The following is a 26328-nucleotide window of genomic DNA, read 5'->3' as shown; positions in this document are numbered from 1 at the left end:
TCTTATAAACTACTGAATGACAACAGGTCAGCAAGAAATATTCAGGAACCATCCTTACCCGTGGTTCTACCATTGCTCTGAACCATCTCATAACCTAATGCCCTATTCCATTTTCTAGCATCTGGGCTTGAGGGATGGGGAAGGAAAGAAAGATAAATTTGTCCACACATTAGTTCTGCTTGAAAGATACTGGTCCGTCACAGAATCTGAAATTCAGATTTTTCAGTATTTCCTTAACGATGCAAAATTATGGCTCATTCCCATGTGTTCTCTGTTTAGTTTTGGCTTCGTCAGAGCTTGTCTAGCTTAGAGAAGAGGACTGTGAAAAGTCTAATTGCAATGGCCTCTCCTCCCACTGCAGCTCGGAGATTCTGATCATAAATCAACGGCCTGCTGCCCCAGAGGATCCCAGAGCAGAGGTATTTAGGAAACTGCACTAGCATGACACAATGACTAGTCCTAGAATGACACACATTTGTCACTGTACCTTGTTGTCTTCTCCATTATGGGATATTCCGGGTCCACTGTCTTGAGAAGTGTGCCCATGAGCAGTCACTTCCTCCTTGGAATTTCCTGGGTGAGCTGCCCTCCCCAAGCAAGAGAGCAGGGTGAGCAAATGGGGTGACTCCCAAGGGACTGGACAGTCAAAAGATTAATAATATAATGGGGACACTTCCAAAAGCATGGATCCCCATGATCCAGTTCTATCCTTTTGACCTTCACCCTGACACCTGCTACATGCCCTCCAAGGACAGGAAAACCTTCCAGGTATTGGGAGAGTGGTTCTATTCAAGCATTTCTGAGCTGGAATTTTGATCTATTCTCCCAACTATTCAGGCATTAAATGCAGTCAGATTTCCCATTCTATTCCTTGGCCCTCCTCTTTGCTCACTGGAATTCTTACTCACAAGAGAGACCATAATCACACATGTTAATTCAGCCTCTCTCCCCCCCCTCCTACCAAATCAGTACTAACTTGGAAGGGGGTGACTTTCTTATCCTACTGTGCACTTCCCCACACCCCAAAATCCATATGTGGAGGTGTGGTGAGGGGTTCAGATCCCTTAGGAAAAAAATATGCAGTTTTCCATTTGAGCTGAAAATACAAATGAAACACATTTTTCGAATAAAGAATAAATGTATTACTTGTTACCTATGTAAGTAAATGTTTAAAGTTTATTTCCAGACTCTATAAATGAGCAAAATTTGGTTTGGCAAAATTGAAACATAAGCATCTAAAAATACCAGCCCTCTTTAGCCCTCTCTGATATGAAAGATTTTATATAATACAGTAGTAGCTGCCCATGTACTTTCCTTCACAAAAGCCATAAGCTCATAAATGAGCTCAGACACTTCTCAGCCAGCCTTATTGACTACTGTATCCCAATCACCTGGACACTTCCCAATGCTGAGAAATGCTCCGTTAACAGTAATCAACTGAATGAGTGAGTGAATGAATGAATGAGAGAATGAAGTAGATAATCCATTATCAATTTTCTCCCTTTCCTGATGTGTGAAACTTTGTTTTTATGTGTTATGGATGGAAGTATGTTAATAGCTATCAAACTTTCCCTTGTACTTTATTCCTAAGCAATGAAGGTTCAATACTTTTTTTAAATTAATGATAATTTGGACTCACAAGGATGAGAATCTGAGAAGCAGCCACACAGGTAGGTCAAAGGCAGATGCCTATGCGTTACCATCTGATGCTGCAGTAGATAACAGTGGCCACTAGAGGGAGCAACACAACCTTTCAAAGAGCAGCATTAGACCAAAATGCCCATCCAGCACGGTGGTTCTGTTCTCTGCCCTTCCCAGCCTGGCTCACCCCCATATGCCTGCTCTTGCTACTTGTCTGTGTAATGCCCGACTCTCCAGAACAAGCTGAAACAAGTTAGAGCTGCAGTCTGCTAAGCATCAGGCTTTTAGAAAAATGACCCCACTTCCTCAGCTCAAATATTTCACATCTCTTTATGTACATTCCCTCTAGCTTTAAAAATTAAACACAAACAGAAGAAAACTATTTTCCCTATGGATGACCCTTGAATCTATTAAAAATTCACCTGGAAAGAAAGCAAAAATATAACCTAAAAATGAAAAAAAAATTCTTTTTTAATCTGTGTGCAATTACTTCCTGCCTCCAGCAACTTTTTCCGTTTAAAAAAAAAAATTCAACTGTTGACATATTCAATTTCATCCCCCCCCCAGTAAAGAAACTTAGGCATGTGCAAGCTAATGGGGAAGTCACATAGGACAGAATTCTGATCCTATTGGTCAAGTTTCAAAGGCTTCCTATGTAACTGAGTATAGGAAGAAAAAAGTTTCCCACAAACTCCTTCTCTCAAAAAGTCTGAATAACCCTGTAAATATTTTCAGGGCCTTTATAAGCCACAGATGTTATCAACAGTCAGGACCGTGCAAACTAAAATCCCCAGTCCACAAATGACACTGCTTCAAAACAGATTTTAAAACATTTGAAAGGAGAAGTTAATTTCCCGTTGGAATGTTGTGGAATGTTGTAATATGTCCACACCTTAGTTAGAATGTGAAAAGCAACGGGCCCCACCGGGCTTCTGGCTTATAGTTCTATTTCTGTGGCCCATGAAATTGTAGGAAACCTCCTAAATAATAGTCAGAAATAACGGGACAAAAGATAGAATTTGAAAAACAGAACAATTCAAGAAAGCAACTCTAAGAATAACTGACTGATTAAAACTAAAATTAAACTAAGTGGCCTCGTGACATTTCCAGGGAAGAGAAGATTCTAGAATCTGCATTGTTTGGTGATGGGTGGGAAAACCCAGTGGGCTAACATTTGCTGATGTCCGTGAGGAGAGAAACAGACGAAAACAGAGAAACTGCAGAGCATCTGGGCTAATCTGTGATCGCATCTGTGGCCCCCACTCGCCGGCCTGGAAAAAACCTGAGTGTCAGCGCCGACTGACAAAATTGTTACAAAATGAAGCTGGTTGGCGGAAAACCTTCAGGAGTGAGTTAAAATCCTGACTGCTGGCCCTGGGGGGAGACAGGAGGTGTGGGTGAAACTGGGAACTAGCCATGATTTACAAAGGGAGTGAAAAGACCACAACTTAGAATTTTTCAAAAAATTATAGTTTCGGTAATCTAATTATATCCCTAATTATAATGATGACCCTTCTTCCTTCAAGGGACTCAAGCATGCTTCTGGAACCTTCTCTGTGAAAGTCCCCTCATTTGCCGTTTTAAGGAGAGAGTTGGTGCATCTCAGAGTGAGTTAAAGTGACAGGGCTGGCATCTGAATTCTAGCTCATTTCCTCTGACCAGACCACACCAACTCTCTCAGCTCTTGAAATAACCCCCAGTGGAATACTCCTCAGAGGAAGCCATCTCCCCAATTATGCAAAAAAGTCCTTCCCTGCAAACCCCCTCCAGCCTGTGCAGTTTCCACATGATTTCCACATTCTGATGGGCAAGCCATTTTTTTTTCCATTTCCAGCCAAGGAAGTGCAACGTCCAAGCCACAAAGGCCGGGAGGCATGGGGGCTGCAGGCTCCTTTGTGAAGCCCAAAGACAAACCCACACGGCTGGTCGGCCAAGGGCCTGGGACCCTGGCTGGCTTCCCATCATTTCCGACTTTCTACGCCACAGGGCAAGTCACTTAACTGCCTCATTAGGATCACAGTCACAGCCCTGCCACAGCCTCCTTCCCAGGCGCCCGGTCACCCCATTAATATCTGTAAAGACCCATTAAGCCTCCTAGCTGAAAGGCACCAGAGGAGCAAAACCTATCACCATCATCATCAATAAACTCTCAGGCACTCTCCCCTGTCACCACCTCAGGGGAATCAGTCACCCATGGGAAGATAAAGCCTGGCACCTCAGCCTGCCCATCCATCCCCTAATGAGCTACCTGCAGCCTCGGAAGTGGCACTCGACCCTGAAGGGAGCTCAGCCATGCTTTCATCATGGCCGGTGAATTTAAAGAGATGCTCCCTCGCCCCCATCCCCCCTGCAGCCCTGCCCCCGGCTGCACCTCCAGCTGTAGCTGAGGCCGGGCCTCAGTGGGCCGTCCTCCCCTACCTGGGAGAGGTGGAAGGAACGTGGACAGAAAGCAGCCTGGAGACCTAAAGACAATGTGTGTCTGCCACCCTGCTCGCCCCTCCAGCCCTCAGACCCACCACCTGGGCACAGACCCCATCCATCAAAAACCCGCCACAAACGCGCTGAAGACGGCCTGTGTGTCTGTAACAGGGCTGCCCACACAACCAAAAGCTCACCCGTCGGGCTTATGCTGCGCTGCCGTCAAACACATCAAACAGGACAAGAAGGACAAGGCAGGCCCTCGCAGACACAGAACAGGGGGCGCTGCCTCACACCCACGTGAACCCTCCCCGGAGCAGGAACGGACAGAGCTCGCTCTTCCAGCAAACCCTCGTGGGTCTTAGAAGTTTTACCAGATGCACACATTGCCTACGGGAAACAATGCTTTCCAGGGACCTTCTGCTAGACAGAGGCAATTAACCCTCTCGCATGTTTCAATGATCCTCTCCGACTGGAAACAGGGAACCCTTAGTCCCAGGGAGTCTCTGATTTAGCTAAAGTGGGGGAGATCTATTTGAGCAAGAGGGTCTGGAAGGTATGGTTTGTTCAGGATGGGAGGTGGAGGAAGGCCAGGATGCCACCGCCCGGGTTTCACTCCCTCCTCTATTCCTGCAACAGCAACAAACAGAACGTCTGCGCAGCCTGACTCGATCCGCACCAGTGAATCTGTGCTTCCGTTACCGACACTGGAAATAACCAGACCAAAGGGCATGCTTTCACCCCGACTCACAATCTGGACGCCTTGCCTGTTGAAGCTGAACCTTCAGCCAGATGTTGACTCGCTGGCCCCAGGCTCCTGGGGGCTCCGCCTCCCACAGGCGCCCCCGCTCCTCTGGATGCGCCGCCAGGAACTTCCTACAGACTGAGGGGAAGTTGCACACAGGAGTCAGGGAGGCCCACGCAGCCCTGGTGCACACACGCCGGCCCTCATCTGCGTCCCCAGGCACGGCCACTTCCGTCCTTCCTGCAGCCTGGCCCGGCCCACCCCCAGCTCTCTGCGCTGCCACGGCTCCACGCCAACCCCCCCGCCCGCCATCCTCCTCACCCGCCTCCCACTTTCATCCATCCCATTTAGCCTGCTCAGGCGGCCACAACAAAACACCACACACCCAGGGCCTTAAACAACAGACATTTATTGTCTCACAGCTCTGGAGGCTGGAAGTCTGAGATCAAGGTGTTGGCAGGCTTGCCTTCTCCTAAGACCTCTCTCCTTGGCTTGGAGATGGCTCCTTCTTACTGTGTCTTCACACCGTCTTCCTTCCACACCCTTCTGTGTCCTAGTCTCCTCTTCTTACTGGGACCTCCTCTTACCAGTCCTATTGGATCAGGGCCCACCCTTATGACCTCATCTAACCTCAGTTACCTCCTTATAGACCCCATCTCCACGTACAGTCACCTTGGGGGTTAGAATTTGGGGGGGACCCAATTCAGCCCATAATGGCACCCCACCCGGTCCTCTCCACAGGCACTGTCCTTCCTCTTTCTGAGCCTCCACAGCCTTCTTCTCCCAGGGAGCCTTCCAGCTCATCCACAGACGCCTTGACTCCAGAACCCCCTCAAGGTTGTAGACTTTTATGCCACGTTCACAGGGTGAGCATTTCCACATGGCAGGGCCCCGAATCCAGCCGAATGGGAAGCAGCTCCTGGTCCTGCAGGTGCTGGGGGCTCCATCAGGCCCAGGGCAAGAGCACAGATGGAAACCCACAGAGCATGACGCTAAGTACTCAAAAGGTGTAAGCCAAGCTAGCCGAGTGCTAGATAGAATGTTCTGCTCTCCTGTCTTGACAAATATAACTTCTTAACAGCAGGAAAAGCCAGTTTCAAATTTAGAATTCTTAGACTCCTTGGAGTTTTGCACCTGAATGTGGCAATGCCAAGAGCGCTGGCCCCCAGCTGGCAGCCCACCCCTTCCTCCCACCCTAGCTCCCAGCACGTGGCAAGGGGCCTGTGCATACAAATGTACACACCACGCCCACACTCCACCTACAACCCACCAGCAGCTGTCCCAGGGCCTAAGGATGTGCAAATTGGTGGCGTCCTCTGCTCTTAGGGGCACAGATCCAGGATGGAGTCCACTTGGGCCCTTGGCAGCCCCTGACAGGAATCCTGGGGTTCTGGTTGCCTGAGCTGGTTTAGGAGTGGCCTGCGCCTAGGCGAGAACGTCCTCTTGGGCCCACAGATTCCTCATCCCGTGGAGAGAGGTGCAGCTTCAAGAGGGTGCTAAAGCGTGGGGCCCTGGGCAGGAGGCCCTCTGGGCCATTCCAAGGGCAGGACTGTACCGGATAAAAGGCGGTCAGTGAAGCGTGAAGCAGCCACACCCGGCCTTGAGCCTCCAGCTGCTGCTTTGTCCTGCTTTGTCCACACTCTGCCTGCTCACCCATGAGCCCAGGCACAATCAGGGTGACGTAGAAGCTCAAGGCCCCAGCACCCTTGGCTGGGCAACTGAGACCCCAAGTGTGATTCAGAATCAGTACCTTCAGATCTCCTTTCTCTACCAGGTGGAGATACAGGCCCCTGCGAGGGTCTCTGCAGTGCTGGCCTGCGGGTGGTCCCCGCCCTTTGGAGCCTGCTCCTGCCCAGGGGAGACCGAGGTGGCTGCCCTGGGGGCCAACACGCTCAAACAAAGTCTCAGAGCTGAAATGAGAATGAGGGGAGGGACAGACAGCATGTGGGCATGGACAGAGAACCAGTGCCGGAGTTCCAGAACTTTCCAACACCTCCAAGTGAGCAAACCAGTGCAGCAAGCCTCCAGTATTCTTTGCACAAATTCAGGATCTTCAGAGTTTTGTGAGAGATGGAGAGTTTGAAAATACAAAGAAATGACCAAACCCACTTGAGGAAAATATGTTTTCGCCTGGTTTTCTTATGACTTCCGAGCAACAGAAGTTTCCTTGCCTTTCGCAGCTTTTCTCTCCTAACTGTTGTTCTCACACCATAAGGACACTGGAAACTCAATAGTAAGGGTCCAGAAGTATCTGTACGACAAGAAGTGAGGCAGGGCCCAGTGTGGGGTGGGTGTGCTTCATGGGGGACCAGTGGATCCTGGGAGATGCTCCCCAGTATCTCCCACCCTTGCTGATTTGGAGTGAAACATTTAACATCAGGGCTTTCTGAATTTCCTCTGGCAAATACATATTAAGATTTCTTTTCCAGAACCTGGAGAAGGATTGTGGTAGTTCATGTTATATGTCAACTTGAGTGGGCCAGGGGTATCCAGACATTTCGTCAAACATTATTCTGGGTGTGTCTGTGAGGGTGTTTTTGGATGAGATTCACATTTTTTTTTTTTTATGGCTGTGTTGGGTCTTTGTTGCTGTGTGAGGGCTTTCTCTAGTTGTGGCGAGTGGGGGCTACTCTTCGTTGCGGTGTGCAGGCTTCTCATTGTGGTGGCTTCTCTTTGTTGCAGAGCATGCTCTCCAGGCGTGCAGGCTTCAGTAGTTGTGGCATGTGGGCTCAGTAGTTGTGGCTCACGGGCTCTAGAGCGTAGGCTCAGTAGTTGTGGCACATGGGCTTAATTGCTCTGCAGCATGTGGGATCTTCCCAGACCAGGGGTTGAACCCGTGTCCCCTGCATTGGCAGGTGGATTCTTAACCACTGTGCCACCAGGGAAGTTCTGGGATTCACATCTGAATCCATAGACAGAATAAAGCAGATTGCCCTCCCCATCATGGGTGGACCTCAGCCAATCAGTTGAGGGCCTGACTACAAACAAAAAGTCTGACCCTCCCACAAGTGAGAGGAACTCCTCCTGCCTGACTGACTGAGCTGGGACATTGGTCTTTTCCATTCTTTGGACTTGAACTGAAACACTGGCTTTTCTTGGGTCCCAAGCCTGTTGACATTTGGACTGAAAACACACCATCAGTCCTCCTGAGCCTCCAGCTTGCTGACTGTAGATCTTAGGATATCTCAATCTCCACGTTGTCTGAGCCAATTCCTTATAATAAATCTCTTCTCTCTCTTTCCCTCTCTCTCTCCCTCCCTCCCTCCCTCCCCCTCCCTCCCTCTCTCTCTCCCTCCCTCCCTCTCTCTCTCTCCCTCCCTCCCTCCCTCCCTCTCTCTTTCTCTCTCTCTCTCTCTCTCTCTCTCTCTCTCTCTCTCTATATATATATATATATATATATATATATCCTACTGGTTCTGTTTCTCTGGAGAACCCTGACTAATACACGGACTCGGTAGGACAAGAGCAGATGGGGGGAGCCATCTTCTGCAGTAAGAGCTACACAGGTGCCCAGGGCTCAGTGCATTTGGAGCTTGCCTTCCCTCAGCTCCTGGTCCCCCTGGGCCTCCAAGTTGGAAAGGTAAAGTGACGACTACCATCTTCCCGTGCAAGAGCAAAGGCCCTCTGAGGCCCAGCAACAACCAGCAGCACAGTGGGTTCCCTGGATTCTGCTTCTCTCTGACGCTGTGTTGATTTGGTTCTTATTATTTCTAAATCCAATTCTTTCTCAGGGACTGGGAAAGGTTCGCCCCTTGTGATCAAGCTTAAAGTCTCAGTGCTGAAGCAACAGGAGATCTCTCAGAGGAAAGAGAAAACTCACAGGTGTGTCATGGTGCCGGTGGCTCTGAGGGACCTCCCGCCCCAGAATCATCTGGAACCCACATGAGTTACCCATCCCTGTTACCCAAGCGCTCCTCCCGATGCAGTGATTACCTTGGTACATGGCAGGGGAGATGGGCCAGCTGATGCCCAGGGCCTCGTCCTCTCGGAACGTCTGGCAGAAGTCCCTCAGCATGGCCAGGCCCAGGCCCTGGCGGCGATGGTTCCTCCGGACAAACACGGTGTCTAAGACAGGCAGCAGGTAGCACACGCCCGTGCCATCACCACACAGGCTGCCTGAGGGGAAAGCAAGAGACACGTGCTGTCCCCTGGGTTGGTCTAGCCTGCCAGGACCCGGCGGGACTCCCACTTGCCAGGTCACTGGTACCACCTGGAAGCAGTGAAGCCTCACAAACTAACCCACTGAAGACCAAACGGCAGATAACCCTAAACCACCAGCTCTCCAGCTTACTGGGCAGCCCACACATTGTCAATTGCCGTGAGCAAGGCCACTAGGCTATTGCCCTGAAATGAAATGCAAACCCAGGTGACTGAGCAGAGCGAGGCCGTCGTGCACCCAGACTCCTCACATCCCTCCCTCACTGTGCACAGTTCAGAGACCCCCAAAGCCAAGGAGGAGCATCTGGGCAACGTCAAAGTTCTCCCTGATGTGGGCTGGGAGACCCAGCCAACGCATCTCCACAGCATGGACTTGTTCAGAGTTCACCATGGCCAATTATGGCAAAGTACACTTGACCCAAACAGACTAAGTCCTGTTTCCCATAGAACATCAATGACCCTGCTATTGCAGAGCAAGAGAGGCTACAGCTGGCACCTCTCCCACTTTCCTACCCTGAATTTAACTTTACTGCAACCAGCACTAACACCAGCAAAGTTGCTGTTTCTGCAACAGGAACCTACCCTTGCAGTCAGTCACCTCTGTTGTCACCCTAGCTAGAAATGCCACACACACCCAACTATATCACCTTCCTCACTTCCCAGCTGCACAGTTGCCTGTGCTCTAGATGCACTGGAATCCAGGAAAAGAAATATGTCGTGTAGTCAGTTCCTGTTGGAAGAGGTGGTATTTGTGCCTGCAAAGATTCAAAGGTGAGTAATTTCCCAAACAAACAAAAAAACGATTCTGAGTCTAATTAGCCAGGCTGAATTCAGAGCTACATGCTACTGTAGTGAACTGTTTGAAAAATGGCCACAATTATTCCCCTTCCTATATCCACACACCTTTGCATGTGATTTTGAAGGTCCTCCCATCAAGACATGGAGTCTATTTCCTCTCCCCTTCAATCTTGCTGGCCTGGTGACTCACTTTGAGCAACAGAGTGAAGCTGGCAAGAGCACACCCATTCCGAGCCTAGGCCTCTCGGGGTCCAGGGCCCCTCCATTCTTTCACAGATCCCTATCACTCACCACAAGAACAAACCCAGGCTAGCCTGCCACCAGGAGAGAAACATGGCCCAGGCACCCTCGTGGTCCCAGCCAACATCTAGCTGGTCTTAAGAAACAGGTGGGCAGGTGACCACAGATACATAGGCCAGCCCCGCCTAGGGCAGAAAACCACCCAGCTGAGCCTCACCAAAATCACCAACCAAAAGAATGGTGAGCTAAATAAATAGTTGGTTTTGTGCCCAATATGAATGAATAAATAAATAATCTGTGACCAACGAGCAACCCCAATTCACTTGAGATGGTAATTGTAAAGAATTTGGACTTTACCCTCAATGTGCCTGAAATGACAGCACCAACTGGGTTGGAATTATATAACTTCCAATTTTATAGACAACAAGAACAATCGTCCCCAAACAGTGAAGTCCTTCAAAGCTAAGAATGTTTAAAATTAAATAAAGATACAATTCCACTCACAACAGCATTAAAAAGTAAATACTCAGGAATATATTTAACAAAAGAAGCATAAGCCTTAAATACTGAAAAGCACAAAACATTGTTGAGGGAAATTAAAGAAGATCTAAATAAATGAAGAGAAATTCCATGCTCATGGATTGGATCAGGGTCCCCAACCTCCAAGCCACAGACCAGTACCGGTCCGTGGCCTGTTAGGAACCAGGCCACACAGCAGGAGGTGAGCAGTGGGCAAGCGAGCGAAGCTTCATCTGTATTTACAGCCGCTCCCCATCACTCGTATTACCGCCGGAGCTCCACCTCCTGTCAGATCAGTGGCGGCAATTAGATTCTCACAGGAGCACAAACCCTCCTGTGAACTGTGCATGCGAGGGATCTAGGTTGCACGCTCCTTATGAGAATCTAATGCCTGATGATCTGAGGTGGAGCTGAGGCAGTGATGCTAGCACTGGGGAGCGGCTGCAAATACAGATTATCATTAGCAGAGAGGTTTGACTGCACAGAGACCATAATAAATCAACTGCTTTCAGAATCATATCAAAACCCTATCAGCGAGTGGCAAGTGACAATTAAGCTGCATCTTACAGAATAGACTGGACATAAGCAACACACTTCAGGTGTCACTGTCTCCCATCACCCCCAGATGGGACCATCTAGTTGCAGGAAAACAAGCTCAGGGCTCCCACTGATTCTGCATTATGGTGAGTTGTATAATTATTTCATTATATATTAAAATGTAATAATAATAGAAATAAAGTGCACAATAAATGTAATGTGCTTGAATCATCCCAAAACCATACCCCACCCTCCGGTCCATGGAAAAACTGTCTTCCACGAAACCAGTCCCTGGTGCCAAAAAGGTTGGGGACTGCTGGATTGGATGACTCAATACTGTTAAGTTGCCAATTCTTCCCAAACTGACCTGTAAGTTTAACACCAGTCCTATCAAAATCCCAGCAGGCTCTTTTGTGGAAACTGACAAGCTGAGAGTAAAATTCATGTGAAATGCAAAGTCTCTAGGATAAACAAAACAGAAAAAAAAAAAGAAGAAGAAGAACAAAGTTGGAGGTTTTATATTAACCAATTTCAAAGCTTCTTATAAAATCAAGGTAATCAGACAGTGTGATAATGGTGCAACAGTGGGCATATAGATCAATGGAGCAGAAGTGAGAGTCCAGAAGTAAACTCTTACACTCCGAATTTCTACAAAATGCCATGGTAACTCAGTGGGGGAAAAGACAAACTTTTCAACAAACTGTGGTGGAATGATTGGACATCCATAAGCCAAAAATTAATTAATTAATTAAAAATGAACAAATTAATGAATGAAGCTGCAACAGAACAGAGCCCAGAATGAGACCCACACAAACACAGTCAACTGATCTCTGACAAAGGAGCAAAGCAAAGTGAATAGAGGAAGGACAGTCTTTTCAACAAGCGATGCTGGGACAGTTGGACGTCCACATGCAAAACCATGAATCTAGACACAGACCTTAAACCCTTCACAAAATGTAGCTCAAAATGGATCACAGACACAAATGTACAATGCAAAACTAGAGAACTAGAAGATAACATAGGAGAAAATCTAGATGACCTTGGGTTTGGCAATAAACTTGTACATACAGTATCAAAGGCATGATGCATGAAAGAAAAAATTGACAGTTGAATTTCATTAAAATCAAATTTTTCTGCTCTGTGAAGGACACTGTCAAGAGAATGAGAAGCCACAAACTGGGGGAAAAAATATCTTCAAAAGACATATCTGATAAAGAACCATTATCCAAAATATACAAAGAGCTCATAAAGGTCAACAACAAAAAAACAAACAACTTGATTAAAAAGTGGGCCAAAGACCTTAATAGACACCTCACCAAAGAAGCTGTACAGATGGCAAGTAACATATGAGAAGATGTGCCACATCATATACCATCAGGGAAATAAAAATTTAAAAACAGTGAGATACTACCATACACCTATTAGAATGGCCAAAATCCAGAACACTGAAAATACCAAAATGCTGTTGAAGATGTGGAGCAAAAGGAACTCTCCTTCATTGTTGGTGGGACTGCAAAATGGTACAGCCACTCTGGATAACAGCTTGGTGGTTTCTTTTCTTTTTTTTTTTCTTTTTTTTTAAATTTCTGGCTGCATTGAGTCTTCGTTGCTGCGTGCAGGCTTTCTCTAGTTGTGGCGAGCGGGGGTTACTCTTTGTTGTGGTGCGTGGGGCTTCTCATTGCGGTGGCTCCTCCTGTTGTGGAGCATGGGCTCTAGGCGCACGGGCTTCAGTAGTTGTGGCACACAGGCTAAGAAGTTGTGGCTCACAGGCTCTAGAGAGCAGGCTCAGTAGTTGTGGCGCATGGGCTTAGCTGCTCTGCAGCATGTGGGATCTTCCCGGACCAGGGATCGAACTCATGTCCCCTGAATTGGCAGGCGGATTCTTAACCACTGCGCCACCAGGGAACTCCCAGCTTGGTGGTTTCTTACAAAACTAAACCTACTCTTACCATAGGATCCAGCAATTGTGCTCATTTATATTTGCCTGAAGGAGTTGAAAACTTATGTCTACTCAAAAACCAGCACACAAATGTTTATAATGCCTATATTCATAATTACCAAAACTTGGAAGCAACCAATATATGCTTCAATGGGAGAGTGGATAAATAAATTATGGTACATCCAGATAATGGAATACTAGTCAGTGCTAAAAGGAAATGAGCTATCGTGCCATAAAAAGATATACAGAAACCTTACAGCATATTACTAAGTAAAAGAAGCCAATCCACAAAGGCTACATAGCATACAATTACAATTATATCTTCTGGAAAAGGCAAAACTACGAAGGCAGTAAAAATATTAGTGGTTGCCAAGGGGTAGGGGAGAGCAAGGGATGAATAGGTGGAACACGGGATTTTTAGGGCAGTGAAGTTACTCTGTATGATGCTACAATGATAGAACATGTCTTTACACATTTATCGAAACCCACAGAACGTACAACACAAAGAATTAACCCTAATGTAAACTATGGACTTTAGTTAATAACAATTCTTATGGATTGAATTGTGTCTCCCCAAACCCCCAGTACCTCAGAATGTGTCTGTATTTGGAGACAGGACCTTTAAGAGGTGATGAACTCAAAATGAGGTCTTTAGATGGGCTCTAATCCAATCCACTTGGTGTCCTTATAAGAAGAGGAAATTTGGACACACAGAGGGACACCAAGAACGCACACACACACAGGAAAACCGTGAGAGGACACACCGAGAAGATGGCCATCACAAGCCAAGCCACAGGCCTCGGAAGAAACCAAACTTCCCTACACCTTGACCTTGGACACCCAGCCTCCAGAACTGTGTGAAAATTAATTTCTGTTGTTTAAGCCACCCAATGTGTGGTGCTCTGTTACAGCAGCCCTAGTCGACTAATACATGCATCAATATTGGTTTATGAATTATAATAAATGTACCACACTAATGCAATATGTTAATAACAGAGGAAACTCTGTGTGTGTGGAGGGGGATGAGAACTCTCTGCACTTTCTGCTCAATTTTTCTATAAACCTAAAACTGCTTTAAAAAGTAAAATCTGCTAATTTTTTAATGTATAAGGTATTTTTAAAAATGAAGCTGGACCCTTACTTCACATGATATAAAAAATTAATTCAAGATGTACCTAGACATAAATATAAGAGTTAAAACTGTAAAGCTTTTAGAAGAAAACACAGAAGGAAATCTTCACAACCTTGGGTTAGGCAAAGAGTTCTTAACGTTGACATCAATGGACACAACCAACTGGTAAATCTGACTTCATCAAAATTAACTTGGTACTTCAAAAGACACCACAAAGAAAATAAAAAGACAAGCCACAGACTGTAAGAAAATGTTGCAGATCACATTCCTGATAAAAGACATATCCAGACTATATAAAGAACTCTTATAATTCAACAAAAAGAAAATCAACAACCAATTAAAAATGGACAGATGATCTGAACAGACATTTCTTCAAAGAAGACATACAAATGGTTAATAATCAGTGAAAAGATACTCAACATCATTAGTCATTTAAAAATGCAAATTAAAACCACAGTGAAATGCCACTTTTGACCTACTAAATGGCTATAATCAAAAAGACAAGCAAGTGTTGACAAGATGTGGAGAAATTGGAACCCTCATATATTGCTGCTGGGAATACATAATGGTACAGAAACTTTGTCAAATAATTTGGCAGTTTCTTAAAAAGTTAAAACATATGCTAACCAAAGACCCACCAGTTCTGCTCCTAGGAACCCACTTAAGAGAAACAAAAACATGTCCATACAAAGACATGTATGCAAGTATTTATACCAGCATTATTCATAATAGCCAAAAACTGGAAACCATACTGGTAAATGCATAAACAAAATGTGGTACAGTCATACCATGGAACATTACTCAGCAATAAAAAGGAATAAAATACTAATATATGCTGTAATTTGGATGAACCTCAAAAACACCAAGCTGAGTAAAAGAAGCCAGACACAGAAGACCACATACTGTATCTTTCCATTTATATGAAACATCCAGGAAAGGCAAATTGATGGAGACAGAGAGCAGAGCAGTCGTTCCCTAGAGCTGAGATGGAAAGAGACTGACACCAAAAAGGCAACTTTTGGGGGTGATGGAAGTATCTAAAATCTGGATTGTGGTGCTGGTTCTACAACTCTCTAAATTTGCTTAAAAAAAGTCACTGAATGGTACACTTAAAATTGGCAACTTTTATGGGATGTAAAATTATACTTCAAAAAAACTGATTTGAAAAGATACAATGAATTGTATTAAATTGTATTAGAAAGATACAATTAAGTAAGGAAAGGGAAAAATAATAACTTTACAGTATAGAAAGGGGGTAGACACCCCCTTGAGTGATCAGGGTGAATATCACCAGTAGTAACGCTGCCATCTTGTACCCCACACCTGATGTGACCACGTGAGGAGAAGCATGCTTCACTGTGCCCCAAACCCATAACCCTGGTCAAATCATGAGACAATATCACACAAACCTAAATTAATGGACATTCCATAAACCTCCTGACCAGTACTCCTTAAAAGTGTCCAGGTCATGAAAGACAAGGAAAACCAAGAAATGGTCCCAAATTGGTAGGGGAGGCTAAGAAGACCAGAAGATTAAAGACAACAAAGACTCCTGATCAGATCCTACAAGAGAAGGACATTGCTGGAAGATCAGCCAATGTTAGTTTCTCAGTTTTGACCATTGTGCCATGGTTATGTAAGATGCTAACATTAGGGCAAGGTGAGTGAAGGGTATAACAGGAGCTCTCTGTCCTATCTTTGCAACTCTTCTGTAAAACTAAAATTATTTCAAAATAAAAATCTGGGGTGGGGCAGAGGAACACTGCACCAGCCCTTCCTAAAGGCTCATCATACCTTCAAGTTGGTCAAATAAAACCCATCTCAATTCACAAAGCCAACAAATTGGCCTCTTAATAAGAATATTAATGAACTGTAATAAGAATATTACAGCCTGATTGTGAATGGGGCTGAAACAGTAAGCTGGTTGCACACAAATGGACTCTCCATTCATAATCAGAACATAAAATCCTAGGAAACCTTCCCACGTACAATAGCACAGAACAGTTAGTAAGAACCCTAGCCATGATCTCATCCACTCTACCCATTTTATAGACATGGCAGCTGACAGGGGCAAGAAAGGTTAAAAACATAGGACTTGGCTCCTTTTTGTCAGTAACAGCTGCCTAACTGGCTCTCATCAGCTCATGGGGAGTGTTGATACCACAGCAAAGAAATTAAAGGGAAGGAGACAAAAAGGATAGAAATGAATTAAAACGAAAACAAAGATACAACATAAAGTATTTTTTAAAAAATTTAAGAGTTGCTAAAGCCAGAAAGAAGACAATTCATAAAGCACATTAGGAATTAAAATAGACATATCACTATAGATGTGGCAGAAATTTAAAAGGTAAGAGAATACTGTAAATAACTATAGGCCAATAGATTTGAACAGATGAAAAGGACAAATTCCTAAGATAATACAACCCACCAAAACTGACTCACAGAAAAATAGGAAAACTAAACTATCCTAAGACCATGGAAATCTGAACGCAGTAGTTTAAATCCCTCCCACACTGAACACACCATGTCAGGTGACTTTAGAGATAAGTTCTGCCAACTTTCCCAGGAAAGCCTTCCAGAGCACAGAAAAAGAGACATTAGTCCCTGACTCAGCCTATGAGCACAGTGTAACATTTTCAGAGAAAAAGATAAAAAGCAGATGAAGATCAGATAATTAAGCAAATAACAGTAGTTCCTGAACATAAGACAAAAAACTTAAACCAATAGTAGCAAACCGAACTCAACAAAGTTACTCCACTGGTAACTGGTTTCTCTGCTCATGCCCCAGGCTGTTCTGGGGGAGATACAAATGATCAATAAGGTATCCAGGGTGAAACTACCACCCCCAGGCATGAACTAACACCACACAGAGGGCTTTTCCATCAACAGCCTGGGAGGACCTGAAGAAGGAACCTCTGTGAGGATAAGACGAAGCCCACCAAAGAGTAAAGGAGGGGGCACCAGCAGGCTATTCCCCTAACAATACGTACCCCAACAGATCAAAGACAAAGAGGAAGACAGTTACTCTAGGAAGAGAGGAATATATTCTTAGGATACCTAAGACAGACGGTGCACCATAGGGAAGTGATAGCAGCAGACAGCCAGGAAGTCGTGGAAAAAACCGTATCTGCTTCAAAAAGATTTGTCAGGAAGGAAGACGACATAAAAGACAAGTGGCAAGACAAACGCCATAGTGTATTTCCACTGCCCGGATGTCTTGACACCCAAGACCTGGGCACCAGGAGAGTTAAGGTGTGGGTGCACAGAACGCAAAAGAGCCAAGTGCCCGGCCAAAGCTCTCTTCACGCTTCCTTTTGCAAAGCTGCATTTGTGCGGCTGTGAGCACCCGTCCGGTTTGTACTGCTAATTCCCAAAGGCAATATGCTGACAGTAGTTGCTGCAGACACTTGGCTCTGTGGAGCATTTTAAGAATAATTGCTCTAAAAATCCAAATGCAGGCCAAGTAGTCACGGTTGCTAGTCCAAGAGATTACGTGCAAACTATAAAGCTATTTGGGATACTCTTAAACATGGGAAACTCAAAACAGTAGTAGCTAAAAGTGTTAACTTTTGCTAACCGTTGACACTATCTTTTCATGACAATCATACTGCATGCCTGTCATGAGCCTGCTTCACAAGGTTAGAGCCACACTCCCTGGGCACCTGGGGCAGCTGAGCATCTATTGACGATACCAGTAAATGGTCTGGATGTTCCCGAATTCTCCCCACCGAGGAGCATTACTAACATCAATTTGGATAAAATCATTTTTTTTAATATGAGACATTTAAACCGTATTCTCTAGAACAGGGGCTGGCAAACTTTTTCTGTAAGGGTCAGGTAGAAAATACTTTAGGCTTTGGGGACAACCACTCACCCCTGCAGTTGTAGAGCAAAATCAGCCATGCACAATACGAATGCGCGAAGCTGTGTTTCAATAAAATTTTATTTACAAAAACAGACAACAGGCAGAATTTGGTCTACGGGCCATAGCTGCCAACACCTGCTCCAGAAAAACATCACTTTTAACAAGCAAGACTAAGTGTTCAGAATCCTATTTGTATAATAATCGTCTTTTCTCAAAAACAACTGAAAATAATGCATTAACATGAACCACCCCAAAACTAGATATACTTGGAGATAAGCTTTAGTTATATTGTTTCCTCTTTGAAAAGTATCATTTCTTTCTATATGTTTGACTATTATAACAGGAATTTATTTATAAGGTGACGTAAAATTAGATTCGTTTTTAAAATATTGAAGAAAAACTTACTTGCTTAAAGGAAATAACCTTGGCCAAGTTGGATTTATCCAGGTGGTTTAATGTAAGAAAATTTGTATCAGTAATTCATCTCATTTGTCAATTACAGGAGAAGGAACTGCTTCGGTTTAATATAACACTGGACGCTGCACATTATCCAGTTCATATGACACAGAACATAGAAAAAATTTTTTAAAGCAAAAGAAACTACCACTGAAAATGCATGCCTTAGGTGAGTGGGTTTCAAACTCTAGAATGAAACATGAGAATCACCTGGAGGGCTTGTTAAAACAGAGATTGTTGGGCCCCATTCCAGTGCCAGGTGTCTGGTGCCGGGGGTCTGGGGCAGAGCCCAAGAACTCCTGTGGCCCAGGACACAGAAGCAGCACAGAGTGTGCTGCTGGAACATTCTATCCATTAGGCATTATCCATTGCGCAGCAACGGAGGGCTGCCTGGTGGTCCTGACTGGAGGTATTCCAGCCCAGGCTGAGACTTTATCAACTGGATGATTATGGGGTGTCTACTCAGCCACGGTTTTCCTTTAAAACTGCCCCTACCACAGCCCCAATTAAAGAGCTGAGGCTAGGTGGCCATATCGGAAGCACGAAAGCCTGCCCACCAAGTTGGACCCATGATCCACAAGAACTCAATCCGCAGGCCAGCTGGACCAACTTGATTCTTTCAAGAGGTTTTGAATGAAGTGAAACTGGGACTATAACAGGTCTCAGCCCTTTAAGGCGGTACAGGTAGAGCCGGGTGGGCATCACGGCAAACTACAGTCAAGGTTACGAGGAAGCAGGAAACATAAGTGAGCAAAGGAAGCTGGCTTGCAAAGATGAGAATGGAGCAGTAGCTGGGTACCCATCCCAGCATAGGAAGCCGGTCTGCGCCCCATGAACTTCCCCTGCACCCTTCCAATACGTCATCTTGCAAGCCCTTCTCTTCCTCGCGACAGCAACCCCTTTCTCATCGGACAGCAGAGCTGGTACCTGAACCTACACCACACTCTCACTACTCCGCTTTTGCTGCTTATGTCTCCACTAAAGTCCAGAAGATGGCATGAAGGCCCCCTGCTTGAGGGGACAACAGGGTAGGAGTGGCCTGTGACATGGAATATCGGGGGGAGCGGAGAGCCGAATGCCCTGGTGACCAGCAGGGCAGCTGAGGCCACTTCAAGGCATCACAGCCGTCTCGCAGGTCACACGCTTGTCTAGATGGCAAATCACTTAATTGAACACTTTTAAGTGCCATTCCTGTTTTCATGATTTGCATTAGTGTTGGGCTTTCAGGAATCTGAAACACAAAGCTGTTCTTTATATTTTTTTATACAAAAGCAAAATACTTACTAGCTCTGCCTTAAATCGGCCGACTCTCCACTTAGCAGTCCAGTGTTTTCTTCCCTTAAATGCTGTCTTGTGGACTAATGGTTTGAGGGCAAAAGTAAAACCCCACTAATTTTGATTATCTAGGGAGAATTTCAGCATAAAATAATGAAATGATTAAAGTGTCAATATTTTGTTAAGAAAGGCAATCATGGAACTATCAAACGAAGGAAGAAACTCAAACTGGCCCATTAACAAATGTTCCCAAAGAGAGGTCTGCCTGAAAAGATCTCATTCATTCTATACCAAGGCACCCACTTGTTTCAAAACTGAATGCTCTCCTCACACTAAAGAGGCACAAACTACTGACAGACACAATGATGTGGGTGAGTCGCAAAAGCATCATGAAAAAGTGAAACAAGTCAGTCTCACAAGGCTACATACGGTATGATTCCACTACATGACATTCCAGAAAAGATAAAACTACAGTGATAGAGAACAGATCAGTGGTTGCCAGGGGTTATGGGTGGGGGGCAAAGGGGTGGAAAAGATTAGAACAAGAAAGAGTTTTGGAGGGGGGTGGAGAAGTATCCTGTATTTTAATTATGGTTGTGATTATAAAATTCACAGAACTGAAAAGCCAAAAAAAAGATCAATTTTACTGTCCAATAATTTTTTTTAATAATACTTAAAGTCACACACATACAAAAATGAATGTGCTTAGAAACAATGTATACTCTTAAAAAGGTGCAACCTGCCCCCCGTGATCCAGTTTATGCAATGAATCTGCATATTTTCTTTTCCTCACAGAATGAAATTATAAGCTGCAGCCTAGCTGAAACTAAATTAACAGATATTCTGAATCATGTGGATCTAAGCTAATGAAGAGAAATTGTACTGCTGCAAAGTTGGGAAGCATGCCATGTGCTACGCCCATAACCTAGGTATCAACACAACATTACATGAAGCTGTGACAAGCACCAAGGACAGGCCCACGACTGAAGAAACACCATTAACTGTTCTGAACTTTTGAACTATAAACTCCTCCTATAGTCAATTAAACCACAAGTACTCGCCAGTGATTTTTTTCAGAAATCATATGTGTAAAATAATAAAACATTGTAAATAATATCTATTCACTATCTAAATTATTTTTTGCTTAATTTACCGGCATGTTGCTAATATCAACCGTTGTTGTTTTTTTTTTTTTTTTAAAGCTCCTTTTATTTTTTATTTTTTTTAATTAATTTATTTATTTATTTATGTCTGTGTTGGGTCTTCGTTTCTGTGCGAGGGCTTTCTCTAGTTGTGGCAAGCGGGGGCCACTCTTCATCGCGGTGCGCGGGCCTCTCACTATCGCGGCCTCTCTTGTTGCAGAGCACAGGCTCTAGACGCGCAGGCTCAGTAATTGTGGCTCACGGGCCCAGTTGCTCTGCGGCATGTGGGATCTTCCCAGACCAGGGCTCGAACCCGTGTCCCCTGCATTGGCAGGCAGATTCTCAACCACTGCGCCACCAGGGAAGCCCCTCAACCGTTTTTTAATTCATCAAAGCAAATCCCTCTCTCAACTTATAGAAAGGGTTGGGAAAGCAAGGAATAAAATTCTATGATTCATCCCTGGACAGAGTCCCCATCAGATGATGATGGTAAATTAAGTGGTCATGCAGAGTCTCAGATATAATAACTATTTTAAAAACAAATTTTTAAAAATCACTCACAGATACCATAAGGCATTCAAAAGCACATAGAAACCAGAAGAAATTTTAATTTCAGAAAACTGCAAATGAAATAGGTTAAAACCTGTGAGTTTGCAGCTTACTGGCCACAGGGTATAACTCAACCCCCAAGGCTACAGAAAATATTGGTGGGAAACGCTGCAGCCTTACCAGCTAAAGGCGTCAAAGATCAAATTTTAGGACTAGGAAAGTAGCTGGAAATTTAAAGGCTCAGTGGCAACATGGAAACCACAGAATGAATGAAACCTTAATTCAGAGCAACTGCCCAAATCCCTGGCTCATAAATAATCTACACATGAGCGAAGGAGAACCCAGAGGACTCAACCAAAAGAAGTCAGAAACCAGAGCGATATCCACCCTTGAAAGATGGAACTACACATGATCAGATCTGTGACTCTGGTGCTTTTCTTAACCAAGTACATTCCTCAACTTGGGCAGCTCAACTGGCAGAAAGCTGAAACCAAATGGGTTTGACGGGTAAGGGTACAGAGCCCAAAACCAGCAGACACAAGGAAACCACAGGGATCAGCAACGTCCATACCCAAATCTTTGTCGGGCCATCAACTTTGCAGGCACAGGGAAGACCTCTACAGAGCCAGGCTACAGAAGCAGCCATGAGACATCGTACTAACACATGTCAGCAGCTACATATCAAAGGAGACAGAGTTTGTGATTTGAATCCAGGCATGCTAAATACCTCCCAGATCAAAAATCCTCAAAAACACACACATAAAAAGTCAGAGTTGTTGCAATATATCTGCAACATCTAGTCTTCAACCAACACATGCAAAGAAACAGGAAACTGTGACCCACACTCAGGAAAAAAAAAAAAAAAAACAGATATAGTCAATATAACTGATTTTATCTTTTTCTTTTTTCTTTAGATTTATTTTTTATTGAGGTAACATTGGTTTATAACATTATATACATTTCACATGTACAACAATATATTTATACTTTTGAATACCCTACACTGTGCTCATCACCAAAAATTTAGTTTTCATTTGTCACCATACAGTTGATCCCCTTTACCCATTTCACCTTCCCCCTTCTGCTCCCTCCCCTGTGGTAACCACTACTCTGTTCTCCGTATCTAGGTGCTTGTTTTATTAGGCTTGGTTTGTTCATTTATTTTGGGGTTTTGTTTGTTTTTATATTTCACACATGAGAAATCATGCAGTATTTTTCTTTCTCCATCTGACTTATTTCATTTAGCATAATGCCCTCAAGTTCTATCCATGTTGTCAGAAACAGCAAGTTTTCATCTTTTTTATGGCTGCATAGTATTCCATGGTGTATGTATGCCACATCTTCTTCATCCATTCATCTGCTGATGGGTATTTAAGTTGTTTCCATGTCTTGGCTGTTGTAAATAATGCTGTGATGAACATATATCTTTTTGAATTAGTGTTTTCATATTCTTTAGAAACTCAGACGTAGGATAGCTGGATCATATAATAGTTCTATTCTTAATTTTTTGAGGAATCTCCATACTGTTTTCCATAGTGGCTGTACCAGTTTACATTCCTACCAACAATGTATGGGACCATATAAAGGTTCCCTTTTCTCCACATCCTCGCCAACACTTGTTATTTCTTGCCTTTTTGAAAACAGCTATTCCAAGAGGCATGAGGTGATATCTCACTGCAGTTCTGATTTGCATTTCCCCAATAATTAGTGATGTCAAACATCTTTTCATATGCCTGTTGGCCATCTGTATGTCTTCTTTGGGAAAATGTCTATTCAGATCCTCTGCTCATTTTTTTAATCAAGTTGTTTATTTTTCTGTTGTTGAGTTGTATGAGTTCTTTAAATATTTTGTATATTAACATTTTATAAGATGTACATTTACAAATATCTTCTCCCATTTGGTAGTTTACCTTTTCATTTTGTTGATGGTCTCCTTTGTTGCATGGAAGCTTTTAAGTTTGATGTAGTTTATTTTTGCTTTTGTTTCCTTTGCCTGAGGAGACAGATCTAGAAAGATATTGCTAAGACCGATGTCAAAGAGTATACTGCCTATGTTTCCTTCTAGGAGTTTTATGGTTTCAGATCTTTCATTCAAGTCTTTAATCCATTTTGACTTGATTTTTGTGTATGTTGTGAGATAGTGTCTAGTTTCATTTGTTTGCATGTGGCTGTCCAGATTCATCAACACCATTTATTGGAGAGACTATCCTTTCCCCATTGTATGTTCTTTGCTCCTTTGTTGTAAGTTAATAGTTCATATATGTGTGAGTTTATGCCTGGGTTCTCAATTCCATTCCATTGATCTATGTATGCTTTTCTGCAAATACCATGCTGTTTTAATTGCTATAGCTTTGTAAAAGAGTGTGAAATTAGGGAGTGTGATACCTCCAGCTTTGCCCTTTTTCTCAGGATTGCTTTGGCTATTTGAAGATTTGAAGTCTTTTATGGTTCCACATAAATTCTAGAATTTCTTTGTTTAATTTCTATGAAAAATATCCTTGGTATTTTGATAGGGATTGCATTAAATCTGTAGATTGCTTTAGGTAATATGGATGTTTTAACAATTTTAATTCTTCCAATCCATGAGCACAGAATATCTTTCCATTTATTTTTGTCTTCTTCCATTTCAGGTCTTTCACCTCCTTGTTAACTTTATTCCTAGGTATTTGATTCCTTTTGTTGCAATTGTAAATGGTATTATTTTCTTAATTTCTCTTTCTGCTAGCTCATCGTTAGCATATAGAAACATAACACATTTTTGTATGTTGATTTTATACCTTGCAACTTCACTGTATTTGATTGTTATTGCTAATAGTTCTTTCATAGAGTCTTTAAGCTTTCCTATATATAAAATCATATCATCTGCAAATAGTTTTACTTCTTCCTTTCTAATTTGGATTCCTTTTATTTCTTGCCTAATTGCCCTGGCTAGGACTTCCAATATTATATTAGAGTGGCAAGAGTCAGTACCCTTATCTTGTTCCTGATTTTAGAGGGAGAGCTTTCAGTTTTACATGACTGAGTATGATGTTAGCTGTGGGTTTATTATATATGGCCTTTATTATGTTGAAGTATGTCCCTTCTACATCACTTTATTAAGAATTTTTATCATAAGTGGGTGTTTAATTTTGTCAACTGCTTTTTCTAGATCTACTGAGATAATCATATGTTTTTTATCCTTCATTTTGTTTATGTGCTGTATCATGCTGACTGACTTGTATATGTTGAACCACCCTTGCATCTCTGGAATAAATCCCACTTCATCGTGGGGTATGAACCTTTTAATGTATTGTTGGATTTTGTCTGCTAATATTTTGTTGAGGATTTTTACAACTATGTTTATCAGAGATATTGAACTATGTTCATCATAGACATATAACTATTTTCATCACTCTGTGTGTGTGTGTGTGTGTGTGTGTGTGTGTGCTGTCTTTGTCTCATTTTTGTATCAGGATGATGCTGTCCTCGCAAAACAAGTTAGGAAGCATTCCCTTCTATTACATTTTTTGGAAGAGTTTGGGAAGGACAGGCATTAAAGCTTTGAATATTTGGTAGAATTCACCTGTGAAGCTGTCTGGTTTTGAACCTCTGTTTTGGGGGGATCTTCTTGACTACTGTTTCAATCTCTGTACTAGTGATCAGTCTATTCAGATTTTCTGTTTCTTCATGATTCAGTCTTGGACAGTTGTATGATTCTAAGAATGTGTCCATTTCTTCTAAGCTGTCCAATTTGTTGCATATAGCTGTTCATAATATTCTCTTGTAATCCTTGGTATTTCTGTGGTATCTGTTGTTATTTCTCCTCTTCTGATTTTATTATTTCTTTCCTCCTATGACTTTGGGCTTTGTTTGTTCTTCTTTTTCTAGTTCCTTTCAGTGTAAGTTTAAATTGTTCGAGATTTTTCTTGTATCTTGAGGTAGGCCTGTTTTGCTATAAACTTCCCTCTTAGTACCACTTTTGCTGCATCCTATAAATTTTGGTATGTCATCTTTTCATCTTAATTTATCTTCAGGTAATTTTTTATTTCTCCTTTGATTTCTTCATCAACCCAATAGTCGTTCAGTAGCACTTTGTTCAGTCTCCATATATCTGTGATTTTTTCCAGATTTCTTCTTGTAGTTGGTTTCTAGTTTCATAGCATTGTGATCAGAAAAGATGCTTGATGTGATTTCAATCTTCTTAAATTTACTGAGACTTGTTTTGTGTCCCAACATATGGCCTACCCTTGAGAAAGTTCCATGTGCACTTGAGAAGACTGTGTATTCCGCTGCATTTGGATGGAATGTTCTGTACAAATCTATCCAATACATCTGGTCTAATGTTTCATTTAAGACCTCAGTTTCCTTGTTGATGCTTTTGTCTGGACGATCTATCCATTAATGTAAGTGGGGTGTTAAAGTCCCCTACTATTATTATGTTGCTGTCAATTTCTCCCTTTAGGTCTGTTAATAATTGTTTTATATATTTTGGTGCTCCTATGTTAAATGCATATATATATATGCATTATATATACATATATTACTGAGTTTTCTTGATAAATTGCCCCCTTTATTATTATATACTGTCCATTTTTGTCTCTTGTTACCTTTTTGGGCTTTAAGTCCATTTTGTCTGCTGAGTATGGCTACACCCACTTTCTTTTGACTGGCATTTGCTTGGAGTGTTATCTTCCATCCCTTCACTTTTAGCCTATGTTTGTCTTTAGAGCTGAGGTGAGTCTCCTGTAATGTATGGTCGTTTCTTGTTTTTTAATCCATCCAGCCACTCTGTGTCTTTTGATTGGTGAATTCACTCCATTTACATTTAGGGTAATTATTGGTAAATGAGGACTTACTACTGCCATTTTATCTTTTGTTTTCTGGTTTCTCTATATCACTGTTGTTGCTTTTTCCTTGTGTTTCAGCCTGCCATCT

General features: G+C 43.3%; 1 protein-coding gene across 9 annotated transcripts in view; it reads right to left on the bottom strand.

Annotated features, from left to right (window-relative positions):
- Nucleotides 1-26328, bottom strand: part of LOC309626422 (protein FAM169B-like) — a 91443-nt gene that overhangs the window by 10032 nt on the left and 55083 nt on the right. For 8 of the 9 annotated variants that reach the window (XR_014243178.1, XM_082387108.1, XM_082387109.1 and 5 more), the window contains 3 exons: nucleotides 8738-8920; nucleotides 4811-4942; nucleotides 488-582 (listed from right to left, as the gene is read on the bottom strand). Coding sequence is in view for 8 of the 9 variants with exons in the window: in XM_082387108.1 (XP_082243234.1) it covers nucleotides 488-582; nucleotides 4811-4942; nucleotides 8738-8920 (410 nt within the window). In the remaining variant the exon portion in view is untranslated. The remainder of the gene's footprint in view (nucleotides 1-487; nucleotides 583-4810; nucleotides 4943-8737; nucleotides 8921-26328) is intronic. The other variant, XM_082387107.1, reaches the window with a different exon arrangement.

Source organism: Balaenoptera borealis, assembly GCF_965194805.1.
Source record: "Balaenoptera borealis genome assembly, chromosome: 3".
Classification (NCBI taxonomy): domain Eukaryota; kingdom Metazoa; phylum Chordata; class Mammalia; order Artiodactyla; family Balaenopteridae; genus Balaenoptera; species Balaenoptera borealis.
This window is presented reverse-complemented; position numbering and strand designations above follow the sequence as displayed.